This window comes from Pristis pectinata, chromosome 21 (genome assembly GCF_009764475.1).
Source record: "Pristis pectinata isolate sPriPec2 chromosome 21, sPriPec2.1.pri, whole genome shotgun sequence".
NCBI lineage: Eukaryota > Metazoa > Chordata > Chondrichthyes > Rhinopristiformes > Pristidae > Pristis > Pristis pectinata.
Genome location: NC_067425.1, coordinates 29,821,181 through 29,840,971, shown reverse-complemented (window position 1 = coordinate 29,840,971; position 19,791 = coordinate 29,821,181). Strand labels below are relative to the sequence as shown.

Below are 19,791 nucleotides of genomic sequence, written 5' to 3'. Positions count from 1 at the left end.
GTTACCAGACTAACTTTTAAAGTGGAATAAACTTATTTACTTCCAGATTTGAGGATGTATATGGAGCATCCATGGCCATAGACCAATCAAACTTGGATTCATTGTTTTGCTAACAACAGAAAAGTGTTAAGTGAAAACGTATTGTCCAGTATAGCACAGAAACTGGAAAATTCTTAACTTCTTACTTTATTCATTTATGGGATGTGGGGCTCACCAGCACTTTTGCCCTTAAAACGGTGAGCCTTGAACTACCACAATTGTTCTCGTGAAGGATTTAGATTCAGTTACACGGGATTGACAATATTTCCATGTCAGAATGGACTGCAACTTGAAGGCAAACTGCAGCTGGTGGAGTGACCACGTGCCAGTTGCCCATCTTTCCTGGTGGAGGATGTGATTTGAGAGCTGTTGACAGAGTAGCCTAGGTGACTGCTGTGTGATTTGTAGATAACATCTCTTGTAACCACGATGCACCAGTGATGGAGAGAATGAATGCTCAGGAAATGTGGTGCCAATGAATTCCACTGCTTTGTCCTGGATGGCATTGAGTTTGAGTGCTGTTAGAACTGTACTCAATCACAAATTGGATTTTTACATCATAGGTGGTGGAAAGACTTTGGAAGCCAGGTGTTAAGTCCCACCCAGCCTGCTGCAGACTCAAAAACCTGGCAGACAGTCAAAAGCCAATCCAAACCTAAGGTAATCTTCCTAGTAAGCCTAATTCAGTTTCTAATATGAATGTTAACAGAGCAAATTTAACCTGGAATTTAGCAGGTGAGGTTGGGAATAACAAAATTTTTACTCAACTAATGAACATCTTTTCTTCAGAACTGTTTAACAAAAAACTGGAAGCTGATAAAGCCACTGTGCTGATGACTATATGCATAGACCAAGTACACCAAAATATTGCATTATGAAAGTCTTAGTTGGGTTTTATACAATGATGGTTAATCAGCTTCTCTTCGATGATGAAGTATTTGATATTTCAATCAAGATGCTTTGTTAACAAGCTTCCCTTGACATGTACTGAAACCCACAATAAATTGCAATCCAATGCACAAAATTATTTACATCTTTAAATGGTACTCCACTTGCTTCTTACCTTCTTCAACAGACTGGTCTTTTTCTGGCCTGTCCACTCTAACTGGGGTAGAGGCATTGGATCTCTGTATTTCTTCCTCTCTGTGGATAAACATTATTCGACTTTTAAAATATGCAAGCAAAGTCTACTTAATTGTTCTATCCTGTAGTCTGTTGTTCAAAAGGGTGCAAACACTCACCCTCTTGTTCCACACCAAACTATTTTTTACTTCATTGCTATGACAGTCGTTACAGCAGATTACACTAGCTGTACACTAGATAACACGACAACCTGAATTTTGCCCTCACAAATTCCATTTGGATGTTTGACATCTGGGAATATTGGTTAATAATTTGTTGCAAGAAAAGAATTTCTCTCCCTATCACAAGGACAGAGACCATTTGCAATAAATATTGACATGGTTGAGATTAACCATATCAGCAAAGAATAAATCTGGGATCTGGTTTATAGCAGATTTACATGATACATTCATTGACTGAAAAGGAGAAAAATTCAGTAAGTTTGCCAGTCAGGTCCAACAAAATAAACACTAGAAAGCTAAACATGAGTGACTGACTGAAAGTAATATTCGCTTACAAGAGATCATGGAAAAAGTTTATTACGATTATGATGTAAGACTAGCAATCAGAACATGTTCATATCTCCTCTGGCCAGTTTAAAATTTAAAAACCAACAAACTTGGTAACCTGTTAAATAAGAACAAGATGCTAGAAACATAATCCATCAGGTAGTAACTGAGTCAAAGAAAAAGTTAATGCTTCAGATCAATGACCTTTCATCAGGATAGGATTTGAAAGGTCAGTGACCAGAAACCTTAACTCATGTTTCTCTCTCCCTTGAGATGCTGCTCAGTGTTTCCAGCATTTTTCTGGTTTTATTTCAGATTTCAAGCATTTGCACATGTTTCTTAATGTTTCAACTATCATAACAAAACCATGAAAGTTGTAAAAAAAAAATCCAATTTATTTATAACAGTCAGTTAATCTGACTTGCACATAACACAACATAGTTGATACACTGCAATATTGCAACAATTTTGACTTCAGACCCACCATTACATTCTCAGGCAATTAATAATGAATAATAACTATACTCTTGCTCTGACCAACAACTTAAGGACAGCTCATCTTCGAAATTTTTTTTTCAGTTATATAGCTTCAGAAAGCCAAATACAGGTGACCTCCACATTACAGCAACTCAAGGTAACAGAAATTTGGCTTTAAAGAATTCACAAATCACTACCCAAAAAATTTTTTAGAAAGTTTGCTCTTCCAGAATGTGTGTAAATGAGTAAATAAACAATTTTTTTCCAACTCTCATTTCTTGACACGTGCAAGAGGACATGTGAACTTCACATTATAGAAAATGATATGGACCATTTTCTAGGAACGCAAACCCTCCCCCTCCCTACCATTCCCCCCCCCCCCCCCCCACAATCCCACCACCCCTCCACCGTAACATGGGGCAGGGGGTTCACCTGTACAATGTAAATCAAAAAATATCAGCCAAATTAACTGAATCACTCATCAACAATGAAGACTGTCAAGATGTGCCTGCATTACTACAACAAGTAAATGTGTTTCAATGAATGTTTATTTTAAATCTGCACTGTTACCTTATTTTCTTGCCTGATCTTTCAGGAGTTTCAGAACGTGAAGAAGCAGGGCTAGAGAGTGGAGTTGTATTTCGTGCAGAGAGAATGTTCCTCAAGCCCTACAAAGTTGACAGAGGAATTCAATCTGATTATTTTAGCAAAGTTATTCAGAAATACATGAATACATTGAAATATACGGCCAATTCAAACTTCAATCTACATTTAGAGAAAAAATAAATACAACATGAATGATTAAAAAAGTCGTGGCTGTTTACTTGACTTTTTGTTAACCTCTCCATTATAAATACCTACATCACATCAATAATGAAATTATCTTATGCAAATTTCTAACACATTATAGTCTCTGGACAATGCTGCTACTGCAGTTCCTGCAAGAAGAGATATCGTGACAACAGAAGTTTAAAAAGACAGCATCCATCATAATCGCAAATGGATACAAAATGAGGAAGTTGATAAAAGTGTGCAGATGTGGGAAATTTATCTTATAAAAGGTTCTTCAATCTGAAATTTTAACTGTTTCTTATTCCACAGATGCTGCTTGACCTTCTCAACATTTTTCTTAAAACTTCAGATTTCTAGCATCTCCAGTTTTTATTTTTTTTATATATTTTATAGATGGACACCCCGCTGTTATTTCTCTTCACTGGATTTTGAAATTTCCAAAAGTACTCACATTTTTTTGCATCCAAATTAAACTAACACTTACATAAGATTATTGTAGATGTAAAATCCTATTCTGCACGGAAGAATAAAATAAGAATATTTGTCCATAGTTTGTGCTGGCAAACAGGAGGAGAGGTGAAGAATCAATGGGAAGGATAAGGGGAAGGGAACTATTTTTATAAAGTGTGCTTAAGAAGTGAAGAAAGTTCCTGTGGGAAGGCAACTGCTGTGGCAAGGCAGGAATTTTTACAACCAATGGACCACTTTTGATGTGTGCTCAAGAATGCTTGTAAGCCAACAGATAACTTACAAATATATGACGCTATTTTGTTTTTGGTGGTTTTACCTGAAAGACAAATGATGATTCACAAATCAAGAAAGCCCCTTCTTATGGTGCCATGCAATACTTTGCACCCTCTGAAGAGGCCTCATTTTAGCCCCTGATCCAAGATTGTCTCAAACAATGTAGCAGTTTCACAGTATTGGACTGATGTGGCAGTCAACAACATATGGAGGCCAGTATATGCAACCTAGTGACTCAGTTTCAAAACCATTTTTCAAAATGGCCATCACTGACTGACACAATATCTTGAACAGAAATAAAAGCACCAGTCTTTTAGTAATATATGCTCCACCAAAAGGAATTCTACATTGCAGTGGCGATACAACTATGATGCATATTTGTGTTGATACCGTACAACAATAGAGACGCATTAAAATCCAGGCAAGATTTACATTTCACTACAATAAGTATGCAAAACAAAATATACCAACAGTAATGGCGACCATGAAATTAAAGGATTGTTGTGCCCTCTCAAATAGCCTAGCAAAACCATTCAGTTTAAAGGAAATTAAGGATGGACAATAAATGCTAGTCTTTCTGGTAACACCCATATCCTATCAATCATTTAAAAATACACTAACCTGGATTTGTCCCCGGGTGGAACTGTAAGAACTGAAAATGGGATTGCGAACGGAACTGTGCTTCCCACCCACACATATGCTGTTCAGTGAACTAATGGAGGATGTTCGTGACCGTTTGGAAAGGGGGTCATCTGAACACTGGGAATTGGTGCCTCTCTTTAGTGTTCCAGGTCTGGAAAACAAGAAATGAAATTTTAAAAAATAGTAATAAAATCAAGTCCTAAACACGCTTCTCTTTTCTGTTCTCATTGTTTTTTTTAAAATTTAATTATGAGCTCACTTTATTTAAACTATCCAATATTGAACCTTAATATACATTACTTCCACCGTTCACACATTTTGTTAAGGTTTCAATGCTCTGTCCAGTATCTGTGAAAATATTGGCTCTTGCTTTTATATGGTTCCAGTCGGTGAGGGAATTCTAGTTTGTTTTCTTTTAAGCCTAGACGGATTATTGGTGAATAATCAGGATTACAGAAGCCATTTTAGCATCTCAACTGCTACATGAAATCGTGACAGATCAGTACTTTGAACCTGGGGGATTCCTGCACTCTTCAGCACATGGACAATAGACAGTCAATTATCTTGCTAAAAGTACCACAGAACACTTAATGTCTGCAAGGTATTCCACTCAAATGTAAAATTTCAGTAATGCAGATCTTCATTTTTTTAAAGATGTGATTTAAGAATTAACCATCACCATTTTGATTGGGTGTTATTTTGCAAAATTCCCAAGATTAAGGCAAGCTGAAAGAAGTTAACATTTTCTACAGTGCAATTTAATTGAATTGAGACAATATTCCAAAACAAACAAAACTAAATGATTTTCTTACGGATTAAGTGAGAACAGGTGAAGAGCAAACAAAATCCCTCAAACAATTAGAGGACACAAATCAGTGTCAATAAAGTCAATATACCAAACAAAAATCCATCACTTTTCAAAACAGCATGATGACAGCGAGAAGTTATCAAACTTACTGTAAAATCACTTTAGCCATTAACCGTCATGGGGCAAGCTATGGTCATTTGACTCCATACTTGCAAATACACAATAATGGGCAGAGCCGATTTGCCCTCAATTTTCTACTCATCTCTCCAAAGAAACCACCTGAGGTTCTAGCAATGCAACTAACTAAAAAACCAAAGGGAAATGGAAGAGACATATAACTATGCTCTAAGATTCAGTGCTGTGAATTCAAGACAATGCGCCAAATACCAAACAAACCTCTCTCATTCCCTCATATGATCTATATATCTCATATGTAGATCATATAAACTATCTACATTAGTTTAGTAAAGGCTTTGTTTTAATAGTTACGTTTGACAGTTTCCATTTACTGCTTAAAGATGTTGAAACATGATTGTATCTTAGGCTGTTTGAAGTGTCTAAATGAGGCTGGCAAGGCATTAAAAGACTTCCTTCAAAGCCATTCAGACTAACTCTGAAGTATGAAGAACATTTGACTACCTGACGAACCAAAATAAAAAAAAACCATTAAAAGAACTTCCTTCAAAGTCATTCAAACTAGCTTAGAAACTACAAGGCAAAACTAAAATATTAAGATTAACAGGAAACACAAGCGTACTCTAACTATTTCAAAGGTTTATGCAGGCAAGTTCACAATCACAGTATCCGTCATTGGAATCAAAGATAGATGTGGTATCAATGTCCAGTGGAACAACTATTTTGATCAGACTGCACAGCAAAAGATTGAGGTTGAATCCACCCCCATCACTTTACTGTCACAAATGTCAAAAAGCTTTGACTTCATAAGAAGTTACAGGAATGACAAACTATTTTATAAAGATTCAGATGAAAGTAGTTTAATATTAAAGGAACACAACAGCTACACGCATAATACAAATATCTTGGAAACATTTTGAAACTCTATCCAAAGCAGTAAAAGGTCAAATTTGAGTTATTATTTGTCCCAGTTTATTTTATCTCTATCCCTGCCCTTTCACCCACACTGAACTTACTTTGGAACCAGTGAAGCTGGAGCTCCATTGGCCAATAAGGGCTCAAATGCAGAATGACCACTTCCACTACTGTCATGGCGTCTGGAAGCAAACCATAAACAGAAAGCAACAAGTTAGACTAACATGATTGGAACTTAAATATGTCAAGAAAAAAGTTTCAGATATGAAGTTAAAATTAAAATCTAATTTTGTTAAACAATCTCAGTTTAATCTCCTCAAAATTGAAATCTGAGTATCAACAGGCAACTTAAACCAGCACCACTGTTTGGTTAAATTATATGGATAGAATTTTCTTTACAAGATTCTGATCTGCAACAATTTCACCTGAAATTCAAGACAATGTAATCACTTGAACACTGGAAAGATTGAGGAGGTGGGGGTGGATGGAAAGCAATACTATATGATTGGAAAGTTATGATGAACGAGTATTGGGAGGCACAAATTACAACTGTAACAAACTGGACAAATTCAAAGCCAGACAATGCCAAATTAAAGGGAGACATTTTGAAGGCTGGCAAAGGCTGCAGCAGGCTAATGCAAAGCAAGAGTAGGTGGAATATGCAGCCCATTACAAGAAAAATATGAAGATTTATATTCTGAAAGAATAAGGAGGAATTCTTCAAATGCTAAGATTTTAAACGATATGACATGGATTTGCACGTCATTAGAGATGACAGGCTAAATATTTAAGAGTGAAGAAAATACAAACAGAATTTTGTTCCAAGGAATGCAGGACACAGGCATTAGGTAATGAATTTGTAGAAGACATTAGGCCTTAGTTACACCATTGTAATCTGTATGTCAATGGCATGGGGAACACCCAACTAAAAAGCAATAAGTTGGTCAACCCGACTTCCAGAAGTTTTGTTTGAGCTAATAATAGAGAATTGAAGGGGAGATTAGCAAAAGCTTCTTTCCAAAAGATAGAATTTAAAATCATCTTTCATCCATTATTTTTGAATCTTTTGAGTTACTATTGCCTTACTTCAAAACAGTACTGAAAAGCACAAGACGATAGTTTTAGACCAGATGGCCAGTGTGGAAAATACTGCCGGAGATGAATTAAGGAGCCAACTGGCTTTGTTTCTGTGATGTCATTTGTCAATATAAACTTAATAATTTTTACACAGATCTTAATTCAAAAAGTAGGCATCCCAAGGCTAATCTTTAGTCAAATATTAAAATGACTATTAAGGACTTTTTAAGATCAAAGAATATGTTTTGGTGAATTTAAACCAATTTTCAGCTTATGGAAGAGTTTCCAGCCACTTCATATCCTATCATGCCTGTCTAGATGTTTATATTCTCGGGGCTTGAGACAATAGAGAGAGCTGTCAAGTACCAGCCTGGGTATGTTAGAAAAACTAATTAAAAAGGACTCTAGGTCTAGATTTTATCCATTGCTTTCACAAATGAAAAATGTTACCTCTCAACACAGTATCTTTATCTCATGCCACAAGTATTCCTGTCAGTATTCCAAAACCCCTTTTCCACGACTCCATTTGCAACTCAAACTAATCTACCTACCTGCGTTTATTCTCGTGTTCAGAGATCAAAGATCTTTCAGGATCATCTTCCACCATTCTCTTCCGACTTTCCTTTAGTGCGTTAAGCACAGTTGCTTTTGAGGCAGGGGTCAATCAAAGGAGACACAGCAGGGGACATCATTGGTCTAATCTGGGAAGTTAACAAAGTACATGTCCACTACTACCATTGGAAAATATACTTACTTAAACCATTTTATAATTCACATACCGTATGTCAAATATATTTCATGCTTAAAAGAGAAGTTGTGTATATGAAATAAACAAAAGGGTTCAACTGACGTACATACAAAACAAAAGACAGATCATGGTGCTACGCGTGGCCCTTCATCAGAATTTAAGAATGAGGCCACTGCAAGTTGTGACTTTCTTCTAGCCATTGTTCATTAAGTAAGTTAATACCAATATGTCCACTAATGGAAGAATGCATGACTTGTGGATGAACACAAGAAAAAGCAAAACTTGAGATCAACGTCATAGCCTGATGCCTTTCTTACAAGGTTTGGAGAAGATGTAGAAAATCTGACTTTTTTTTCCCCCACCGCTACCTCATCAAATTTCTTACTTTGACAAAACACACATCTTTGCTGCTGCAGCTGCCTCCAAGCAGCTTTGTTTCAACTGTTTTCAGAACTTGAACACTTTAGGCATGATTAAGACTGAGATTTGACCATCCCTCTTCTGCAATCTCTTTTGCACCGAATCGGATGAAAGATCATGTTTGACCTTATTTTAGCTTTAAACTCTCTCACAGCTTCATAAACCACTTAAGTTGTAGTTTTTTTTTGTATTTTCCTTTATTGCTACAGAGATAAAATAAATGTGTTATATAGTATGTGAATATCACCCCTGGTAGCACTTAGTTATTTTATCCCTATGGACTGTACACATCAATCCACCTCGAAAACCTATTACATAGGAAGGCAGGAACAAGAGAGGAATTTATTTACACATTTTCTGAACATAATCCATACCATAGTCTCATTTCAGGTCAATGATATTTCATCAGAACCTGCCGATTCTTGCTGTGCCTGGAGAAAACGTGCAACTAACAGAACGGGCAAATCTGGCATTGCTGCTGGAACAATTTGCAACAAATTGAACACCTTACATTAACACACATTTGCTTAAATGCAACAGTTTCTATAACCATAATACTAATATCCTTTTAGGTTTCTTAACAAAAGATTTATTTCATGAGTAACACAAATCTCCAGCTTCAATCCTGCGCTGAAATGGAGGATCTATTTCGGGAAAGATAGCTGATATCTTACCTCTTCACAGGTTAGAAAAGGGTGGAGGGGAATGGTGCTATTGGCCAGATTTCCTACACTCAGTGGCTGTTGCTGCGAAGTCCATACATGAAGACCAGTTTATAGCATTCTTGGTCACATTATAGTACCAAGCATTTCACAACCAAAGCAAACCAGACATAAAATTGCCTCCACAGTATTTTGCACCTCAGTATGCATATCACTTGTATATAAAAAAAACTATTCCCTTAAACATAGGGAGAATTGCCAAGTAATATTGCTCCTGTTCTTTTTAAAATGTGGAGCATCAGTACACTGGAATCAGATTATTCTATATTGTGGCTCATTACATGTAGTACACCAAGTCTAAACAAGCACTTAAACAAGTTCAGCACTTAAGATGGAGAATCATCACTTATATTCTTTGATGGGACAATCCCTAGTTCTGAAAATCATTGCTTTTTATAACCTGAGAATCAATCTCACCTCAGACATGTCTATGGCACATCCTCTCAGCACCTAAGACTATAAATTTTCACTGCTGTTAAATTTTATATCGTTTACAAAACTTGTTCTTTTTGTCCAATGATGCTTGTGCCAACTTTACTGTCAAAATCCAACCCGGAATTTCAGAGTTCCATCAGCTATTAACAAAGGTCACCAAGTTGAAACAAAGTTCAATGGTGCTTGACCTGAGAGCATCTTAATTTTTACTTCTGATTTGCCAACTATGATGGTTTGCTTTTACAGAAACAAGGTAGCCCATAACCACAAAACGAGAGACACAAAACATGTAAATAAGACCAACAGAACATAAAATTTAAAACAGACATGCCAAATAATTGAAGGAAAATAGGTAACATTAATTCTTAACCAATGACCCAGAAATTTATTGTTAATTTGTCATGTCTAAAACAATCTGAATACTAAGGATAAGTTCAAGATGCTGCTTCACCAAATGTGACAAGGGGTTAAAAAACAAACAAATCAGGTAAATTTAAGGCTACTGTCAGCATGTTCCTAATATTTAAATGTGCAATTTCTACCACCAAATTTTGCCACGTGAACAAGGTTTGTAAACCATACTTTGGACTGCAATTTCATTCCAAGCACTAAATAGCAGAGATTGTACAGGAAGATGCTGCACATATCAATGAAATAATATGCTTATCTAAATATTTACTACTTTGTAAAATTTAAGGTAGAAATGCAACCAAAACAGTTAGCATTCTGTTTCTCGCCAAAAATCATAAACTACTCGATATTGTATTTCTCATGTATTAGCAGCTTAATTTTTGCACTCATTCAGACCATCCTTATGTAAACTGGACAAGTCCAAAGAAATTTTTGACTGTGAAAAATATTTGTCAGGGTTACTTACAGAGGTGAACGAATTATACTTGCATCAGGACGTGCAATTTTAACAGTCACTGGACTATGTACCATGATAGAGTTTCTAGAGGACAAAACATTTTTCTTCTGGTAGCCATCCCATCGGACAGTTGGAAGGGTTCCAGGTACAGAATACTGGGGCTGATGGATAGGATACCGACGGCGAGGAGTCACTGTGAATTTGTTCATCATAGCTTGATGTTCCCTAGAGAAGGCAAAATAATTCAGATGCAAAGGTTAAACTCTGGTATTCAGTGATCCGGACAGCCTTTTAAACATTTATTTGGTGTGTCAAACAGTATGTGAAAAATCCACCGAACCGTACATTCTTCAATAGTGTAAAAATCTATACCAGTTCAATAATTGTTTGCATCTCCCACAATATTTCTCTTTCCACTCAATAGTCATCATCACATTGATACTTCTGGAAACTTTTATGTGGAAGCTTGCTGTGTGCCGAGTAGATGTGGCAAAGTTGTTTCCCTTGGTGGGTGAGTCTAGGACTAGAGGGCACAGTCTTAGAGTTAGAGGGTACCCATTTAGAACAGAAATGAGAAGAAATTTCTTTAGCCAGAGGGTCATGGATATATGGAATTTGTTGCCACATACAGCTGTGGAGCCCGATCTTTGGGGGTGTTTAAGGAGGAGATTGATAGGTATCTAATTAGTCAAGGTATCAAGGGATATGGGGATAAGGATGGAAATCGAGGCTAGATGGGAATAATTTAGCTCATGGTGAGGTAGCAGAGCAGACTTGATGGGCCGAATGGCCTACTTCTGCTCCTTTGTCTTGTGATCTCGTGCATACTGGCTGCCGTATTCCAACAACATTCACTGCACCGTAAAAGTACTTCATATTTTTCAGCCTTTTTTTTATATAATCCTGAGGTTGTGATAAACACTACACAAATGCAAGCTCTCTTTATTCTTAACCCTAACATTTATTCTAAGGGATAGAAAACTACATTGGCAAAAATGTTTAGGACTTAAGATGTTCACATAAAATGATCAAGCTGAATGCTGTTTTGGAGACAGTATTTTTCTGACATACATATGCTAGAAAGTGGGAAAATTTGCTTGCTGTCAAACCAGAGACAAGAGGCTGCCAATGCTGGGATACGGAGCAAAAAACAAGCTTCTGGAGGAACTCAGTGGGTAAGGCAGCATCTGTAGAGGTTGTAACCCAGTATCAGGACTGAAATTGTAGAGGTGAGATAGCCAGTATAAAGACGTGAAGGGAAGTGGTGAAGGCAGGAGCTGGCAAGCGATAGGTGGATCCAGGCGAGGAGGAGTTGATGGGTAGATGGAGCCAGGTGGGGGAAGGAGGGGCGGAGGCTGGGAGAAGACTAGTGGAGACAATAAAAGGCTGCAGATTAAGTAATTTGATAAAAAAGGACGAGTGATAAGAAGGGATACCTGGCAGAAGGGAACAGTGGGGAGGAAGGGATAGGGGACCAAGCGAGTGTTTGGGTGATAGGCAAATGAAGCTGGGTGAGAGGGGAAAGAAACTGAGAAACAAGGAGCTGGGTGGTGGGGAGGGGTGGTGTTGGAAAGAAGAGGATGAGAGAGGATCTGGGTGCATCAGAAGGAGAGAGAAAGGACAGTAGGGGTGCAGGCTACCCAGGTTGTAGACTACCTAGGCAGAATATGAGGTGATGTTCCTCTAGTTCATGTTTAGCCTCATTCTGGCATTGGAAGAAGCCGAGCACAGACAGGTTGGTGTGGGAATGGGGAGGGGAGTTGAAATGGCTTGCAACTGGGAGCTCAGGACAGCCATTGCGAACAGAGCTCAGGTAGTTGGCAAAGCGATCGTCCAGTTTGCACTTGGTCTCACCAATGTAGAGGAGAGAATTCAATGGAGAGAATGCAATTTCACTCCAAGCACTGGAGGGGAGAGATTGTAAAGAAAGATGCTGCACAAACGTCAATGAAATAATATGCCATTTTATCCAAAGATTTACTACTTTTTAAGATTGAAATGTAACCAAAACAGCTAGCATTGTTTCACACAAAAAAAATCATAAAATACCCATATTGTATTTCTTCCTCTGTTCTGGGAGCAGTCTCTTGTATTCAGTGCTCTCAGCTGGATCACCTGCCAACTCCTGCTTCACCTTTCCCCTCTCACCTCTTCATACTGGCCATTCCCCTTTACACTCCCAGTCCTGATGCAGGGACTTGACCCGAAATGCCAACTATCCCTTGGCCTCCACACATGCTGCCTGATCTGCTGAGTTCCTCCAGCAGCTTACCTTTTGCTTTACTTCTGAATCCAAACTGACTTAGGATTCTTTTACTATACCCATTAAGCTGTTATCAATACCCCACTAACTGCAACTAACACAATATTATGAAGCAAGCAGTGCAATGAATTTTCTTTAATGTGCAATGAAATTTCTTTCATGAAACCAATGTAATAAAACAAAGTTCTATTTGGTTTCATGAACTACCAACATTTTAGGCTAAACTTTCACATCAAATAAATGATGACTCAAAAAGGAAGAAAGTCAATAGTAGTGCTTTACTCCTCTAGTTATTACTTTGCCTAATATTGATGCAAGCGTGTTTCTACAACTGTGAACAGGCTAACAGTTTAGTTCTGTTTATGTTCTGAAGATCACATCTGTTGTTATCGGTTCCACACACCTCCACTAAAGCATGCAGGTGTACAACTAATATGCTAAACCACACATCCGTGGCGAAACTGTCAATGCGAAAAAAAAAGCAAACAATAAATGCTTCCAGATCAATATGTTAAAGTGTCAAATTAGCTTTCAGAGCACAAACTTTATGTCGTCAATTAACCAGTTTCCCTGCAATATGGCACAAAGGCTGCAGTCATTAACCATTTGGAGAGCATGATCAACAGCTGCATTAGATCTGCACATACAGTATTAACATTGTTAATATACAATTATATAGAACAGATTATATATATAATAATTTATTATAGATAATTCTGTCATTTATAATCTCAAATTCATCATTCGATCAATTTTTTGATCATAATGCTACTGCAGCCAGTAAACAAAAAGCAACAGAAATATACAGAAGTTCTATAACAACAGAGATCTGCAATGACTTGAGAGATGGATATTTTGCTACTTACCTTATAGAAGCGACTGGTCATTTAAGCAGTGGTAATAAGAATTTGAGTCTTCAATTACCAGTTTATTTAACTTTACATGGGAAGGTAATAAAAACCATGGAGAATCCTGATCATCTCTCAATTCAACACACATAATCATATCACCAAAAGAGCAATAATCCATTCTGTCAACTCAGGTTGGTGTGTATCACATGGGCCCAGGATTTCCTGAACCCCATTTACTTGACTTATTGTGGAAAATCTGAACTTAGCTTTAAAAGTTCTCCCAGTGTCATCTTCCTGCAAAATTCTAGCTCAATCCACGATGGTAGGGCCTTGAGCCCGTTTAAAGTTGTCATATGGGAGGCCATCACGGAAGCACTGAAATTATCTGACAGCCAGATAGGCTATGCACCTGGCTTAGCTGGCTGTCTAGCGCATCAATAACTATGAATGTTTCTGTATGTCCAGGCTTGCAAGAATCCCAAACCTTTGACACTTAGATAGGACCACCAACCTACACAAGTCAGGCTGTTAAAACATTAAATCAGTTGCGTGATGCATAATCAAAATGTCAAATTATTTTAATGTCTGTTGTATTCCACAGATTTTTACAAGGTATTTTGCATACTTCAATAACACAATTGGAATTGTGTGTCTTTGTAGAGGGATGCGAAAAATAGAGTTTTAATTTACCTACAGTCATAAAGTTGCAAAACGTGGTCAAAGTATTCTGTATTTTCTCCTTCTAAGTTTTCTGGGCTGATACATTTAAAATGAAATATTATGGGCAGAAGTGGCAAACTGGATTGAGTCTACTCCAGAAAGTTAAATCACATCACTCTTTTGAAAATGAATCCTGATTTGTGGTTTCTGGAATAGTTTATTAAGAATATTAGCATTTACATTAACTCCTTTCTACCTTTAAGATAGAATTTCTGACACAGACTCAGGCCATTCAGACAATTGGACTAGACTGGAGTTTACATTTCTCACAGGTTTTCTCCTTCCTCTTGTCTAACTCCATCAGTGCAGCCACTTATTCCTTTTTGTTTATCTAGCTTCATATTAAATGCAGTATTACTATTAGCATTAATAACCCACATCACCAGCAAATTCCACATGCACAGTGAAGAAGTTTTGCCCAAATTCCTCATTAGATTCATTTGCGATGAATGGATTTGCAGCTCCCGATTTATCTCTCATGCAGACGAGGGCATCATCTATTAAATCCCATTATAACCAAAGAGGAAGAGAACCCCACTAAGTACAATCTCAGCCCTGACACAATCTGATACATCATTTTCCATCTAACCCAGTACTGCTACATCCTTTCCATCACTGGAGATCAGACTGCACGTGGGATCAAACTAATGTTCTCTATGTTAACAAACTTCTGCAATGCAATTCTATGCCTCCAGCAAGGATTTCCAGTATTTTGACTGCTTTCATGGTGGTCATATTAACTTGCCATTACTTTTAATGTATTATCTTCCTTAAACAGAAAATCAGTTAACTTTACTTCCAGAATACAAACATGGCACAAATGTGGTAACCTCAAAAAAAAATCTCTTGTAAAATAGTGACTGGTTTATGGGTTTCCCATCATGACTGCACTTCAGAAATACTTCACTGGCAGAAAGAACTCAGAAACACTTATAAATCCAGTCTGCCAAGATTCTTCATAACAGGGACCATCTCTTGGATGATGTTGTTAAACAGAAAACCCATCACTCTCTGTGTTAAGTGTAAAATGGCACTGTTTCGAAGAGCAAGGGAGTTCTCCGCTATAATGTTCAAACAATGGCCAAACACAATTTTGACATTTCAAATTATGATCCTTCATCGGCAATGAAAGACGACAGATTTAAAATGTTAACTACTTCTCAGCCAGCAAATGCTGCCTGATCTTCAGAGTATTTCCAATGTTTTATATTCTTACATTCAGATTTCCATCATTTATAGCTTTCTGCTTCTAGATTTTCCAAAAACAGATTATTTGGGCTTCATGTCCGTATTTCCAAGACTCCATGAATAAGACTGCTAGTACACTTCCTATCAAAAGTCTCTCATTGGCTGTAAGCCACTTTGGAATGCCCCAAATTTACGTTAGATTCAGTACAAGTGACTTCCCTTAATTAAACGGTAAATGAAAAAGGAACTTTTCTTTAGTACCATTCAATGTGCATAAAAGGATCTAAAATTTCCAGAAAGTGCTGTGACACATTCAGAATGAAACAATTTGACGAGATAAGTAAAAAATGAAGCATAAGACTTCATTCTCTTTTAGATATGATCTTTTTTCGAGTTTTATTTCACATTTCCTTTTTAATTTCACATCCAACTCAGTAAAGCGTTTCCAAATTACGTATGAAATAAGGGCTAAACGTTTTTTTAATTAAATTGAGAATGAATTAGGATTCATAATCAATTGCTGTTTATGGGAAGCCTGTGAGAGCAACAACGGAGAGTTTGCGATCAGTGCGTGCATTAACTTATCTCGTCCCTTCTCTCCGGACTCTTACCCGAAAGACAGCCTCCTGGTCGGGGACTGGATGGCATTCGAGCGACTGTAGCGATTCTTCAATTCCTTACTGCAGAGCGCGGAGCTCTCGGTCGACAGGTAGCTGCCCATCATGAGGTCGGCCGAACTCCGGGGGCTGGCAGCCGCCGTCAGCAGCGGGCTGTCCTCCTGGCAGTTCACCTCCCACCTCCAGTTGTTGCCCGGGGCCTTGCTGGGACTCCACGGCCCCTGCTGAGACCGACCTCTGGTACTCCGACCTCTCCCCTTCCACTGACCGCTCCCCCCGTTGAGTTTGCCGTGCACCGCCTCAACCCAGCGGCTGCCCAGGAGAAAGGCTTTGATGCGGCTCGGGTGGACCAGCGGCCCGGGTCTGGGGCCTCCGCCCGGCGGGGACCAGTAACAAACCCAAGCGGATGCCGCGGCCAGCAGGCCCAGGAGGTACCAACCCAGGATGTAGAAGGAAAGCAGCAAAGCGAAGCTCAGCCCCGCCGCCCACGTTATCAGAGACCGCCTGTGTGCGGGAGACATGACGGCGGCTTTAATCGCGCCTCATTCTCCGCCATCCTCCTCTCGCACTGTCCGCCATTACCGGACACTTCACACAGCAGACATGCGCGCCATTACCCGGCACCCACTGCCCGCGGGGGTCACCGCCCCCCCCTCCCCGCTCCTCCTCCCCCTCCCCCTCCCTTCCCTCGCCAGGCAACGTGCGCTGTCGTCATCCGCGCGCGCTTGTGATGGCGGGTCCGCGCGCGCCGGCCGGATGTCCCGGGGGGCGGCAACGGCTGGCGCGGCAAATTCAACGGCTCCGGGGAGGGCTCGGCGGGTGACCCGGCGGCGGCCCCTCCCCCTCTTTTCCCCCCCCCCCCCCCGGCGTCCGGCGGCGGCGGCCACCACCCCTCTCCCTCCCCCCCGGCGTCCGGCGGCGGCCCCCACCCCTCCCCCCATCCCCAGCGGCGGCGGCCCCCACCCCTCCCATCCCCACCCGCGGTGGTGGCGGCGGCCCCCTCCCCACCTACCGCACCCCACCCCCGGCGTCCAGCGGCGGCGGCGTCCCCCCCCCCCCACCCCCGGCGTCCAGCGGCGGCGCCCCCCTCCACCCCCGGCGTCCAGCGGCGGCGGCCCCCCCCCAACCCCCGGCGTCCAGCGGCGGCGGCCCCCCCCCAACCCCCGGCGTCCAGCGGCGGCGGCCCCCCCCCCCAACCCCCGGCGTCCAGCGGCGGCGGCCCCCCCCACCCCCGGCGTCCAGCGGCGGCGGGCCCCCCCCACCCCCGGCGTCCAGCGGCGGCGGCCCCCCCCACCCCCGGCGTCCAGCGGCGGCGGGCCCCCCCCACCCCCGGCGTCCAGCGGCGGCGGGCCCCCCCCACCCCCGGCGTCCAGCAGGCGGCGGGCCCCCCCCACCCCCGGCGTCCAGCGGTTCCCCCCACCCCCCACCGGCGGCCCTCACACCTCACCCCTCACCCTCGGCGTCCAGCGGTTCCCCACCCCCACCGGCCCCTCATCCCCGGCGTCCATCTGGTTTTTAAATTAACCCGCCGGATTGGTGTGTTCAATGTTCAAAAACAAAATCTCGCCCCCAGAAGTTGAACCTGGTGACAGAGTAAGTAACGGTTAATGGTTAAACTGTGATGTTAGTGGTTCCGACGAAGGGTCTTTACCTCAGTCGTTCGCTCTATTTCCCCTCCCACAGTCCCGGCTGCGGGATCCCAGCAATGTTCTGTTTTTATTGTGATAGTTGTTGAAATACTGGAGCATTCTCTCCGGGTCAGGGGACTAGCTAACCAGTGGGAGCTGACTGCACCGTGCTTCAAGAGAGACTCCACGGCTTCAATAGTTCCGACCCTCACAACCAAAAGGTAGTTTAGAAGCTCTGGGAAAAAGTTACTGGCTGTCTACTCTGATATCATCAGACGTGAGACATTCCAACGGTTGTAGAACATAGTACAGCACAGGAACAGGCCCTTCAGTCCACGATGTTACACTGAACTAATTAATAATTAAATGCCTAAGTGAACATCCCTTCTGCACACACAATGTCCATATCCCTCCCTTCTCTGTATATTCATGTGCCTATCCAAGAGCCTCTTAAATGCTTCTATTGTATTTGCCTCCAAGCATCACCCCTGGCAGCACATTCCAGGCACCCACCACTCACTGTGTTTAAAAAAAACTTGTCCCGCACATCTCCTTTGAACTTGCCCCCTCCCACCTTAAATGCATGCCCTCTAATATTAGACATTTCTATCCTGGGAAAAAGATACTGGCTGTCTACTCTGATATCATCAGAAATGAGACATTCCAACCATATAGAACATAGTACAGCACAGGAACAGGCCCTTCGGCCCACGATATGTGCCAAACATGATGCCAAATTAAACTAATATCTTCTGCCTGCACATGATCCATATCCCTCAATTCTCTATATATTCATGTGCCTGAAATTATCTTAAACACCTCTATTGTATTCCACCACTACCCTTGCAGAATGTTCCTGACACCTACAACTCTGTAAAAAAAAACAAAATTTGCCCTGCACATCTCCTTTAAACTTTCTCCCTCTCACCTGAAAGCTGTGCCTTCTAGTATGCCTATGTCAGCATCCTCATTAACTTTTTTTGCCCCCTCTCCAAAGCTCTCCCATCCTCCCCGTAATGGGGCGACCAGAACTGCACACAAGTTTGGCCTAACCAAAGTTTTATCCAGCTGCAACATGACTTCCTAATTCTTATACTCAAGGACAATCTGGGGCTATTGGGTGTGCATTATCTGGCTTTTTTTTGTCAGTTCACTGGTTGATCTAGATTACCTGAGAGAAAATTTCAGATACCTTAGCTGGTGGATGTGTATCAATTGCTGACAGCAACATTTGAATTTTTGTGCTAAACTGCTCTGGGCAAATGTCTGAATGCCAGAAGTGCCTAGAGAAACAAAGGACTGCAAGTGTTGGAATCTAGATGAAAAACACGATGATGCTGGAGGAACTCAGCAGGCCAGGCAGCATCCATGGAGAAAAGCAGGCGGTCAACATTTCGGGTCAGGACCCTTCTTCAGGACGTCTGTCAGAAGTGTCTGTCCATTCCTTATGAATTGGGAATAGCAGTAAATCACTCAGCCCTTGAACCTGCTCTACCATTTCATAAGAGTGTAACTTAAGTTCCACATCCTTGACTACCCATTGGCATTCTTACCTCTTTGCTTATCAAGCTCTGCCTTAAAAATATTCAGAGTCACTGCTTTCATTGTCCTTTGAGGAAGCATGTCCCAAAGGTTCGGGGCCCTGTGCGACAAAACAAATTGCTTCATCTGCTTAAATGGACAACCTTATTTTTAAATAATTGCTCCGTTTTGGGATTCTCCCATAAGAGGCAATATTTTCACCACTTCCACCCTGCCAAGAACCCTCAGAGTCTTGCATGTTTCAATCAAGTAGCCTCTCACTCTTGTAAACTCCAGCAGATACATGCCTAGCCTGTACAACCTTTTGACATCAGCAACCTGCCCGTTCCAGGCGTTGTGCTAATAAATCTTCACAGAACTGTTTCCTGTACATTAACACTCTCCCTTGAATAAGGGGACTAATACTGTGCATAGTACTCCAAGTGCCCTGGTGAATTTGAAGGGGGCACGGGAAGCGGGGCCCTAATGTGTGAATAGTTGCTGGGACTGTGGTAATTCAGAAGGGCATGCAGAAAGCAGGGACCTGATC

General features: G+C 41.0%; 1 protein-coding gene across 1 annotated transcript in view; it reads right to left on the bottom strand.

Annotated features, from left to right (window-relative positions):
* Positions 1–16,722, bottom strand: part of pom121 (POM121 transmembrane nucleoporin) — a 53,632-nt gene extending 36,910 nt beyond the window's left edge. The window contains 9 exon segments of the mRNA XM_052035965.1: positions 1,103–1,182; positions 2,718–2,815; positions 4,305–4,476; positions 6,285–6,365; positions 7,812–7,912; positions 7,914–7,961; positions 8,882–8,903; positions 10,463–10,678; positions 16,087–16,722. Coding sequence (XP_051891925.1) covers positions 1,103–1,182; positions 2,718–2,815; positions 4,305–4,476; positions 6,285–6,365; positions 7,812–7,912; positions 7,914–7,961; positions 8,882–8,903; positions 10,463–10,678; positions 16,087–16,613 — 1,345 coding nt within the window. The 5' untranslated portion in view covers positions 16,614–16,722.
* Positions 16,723–19,791: the final 3,069 nt, after the last annotated feature.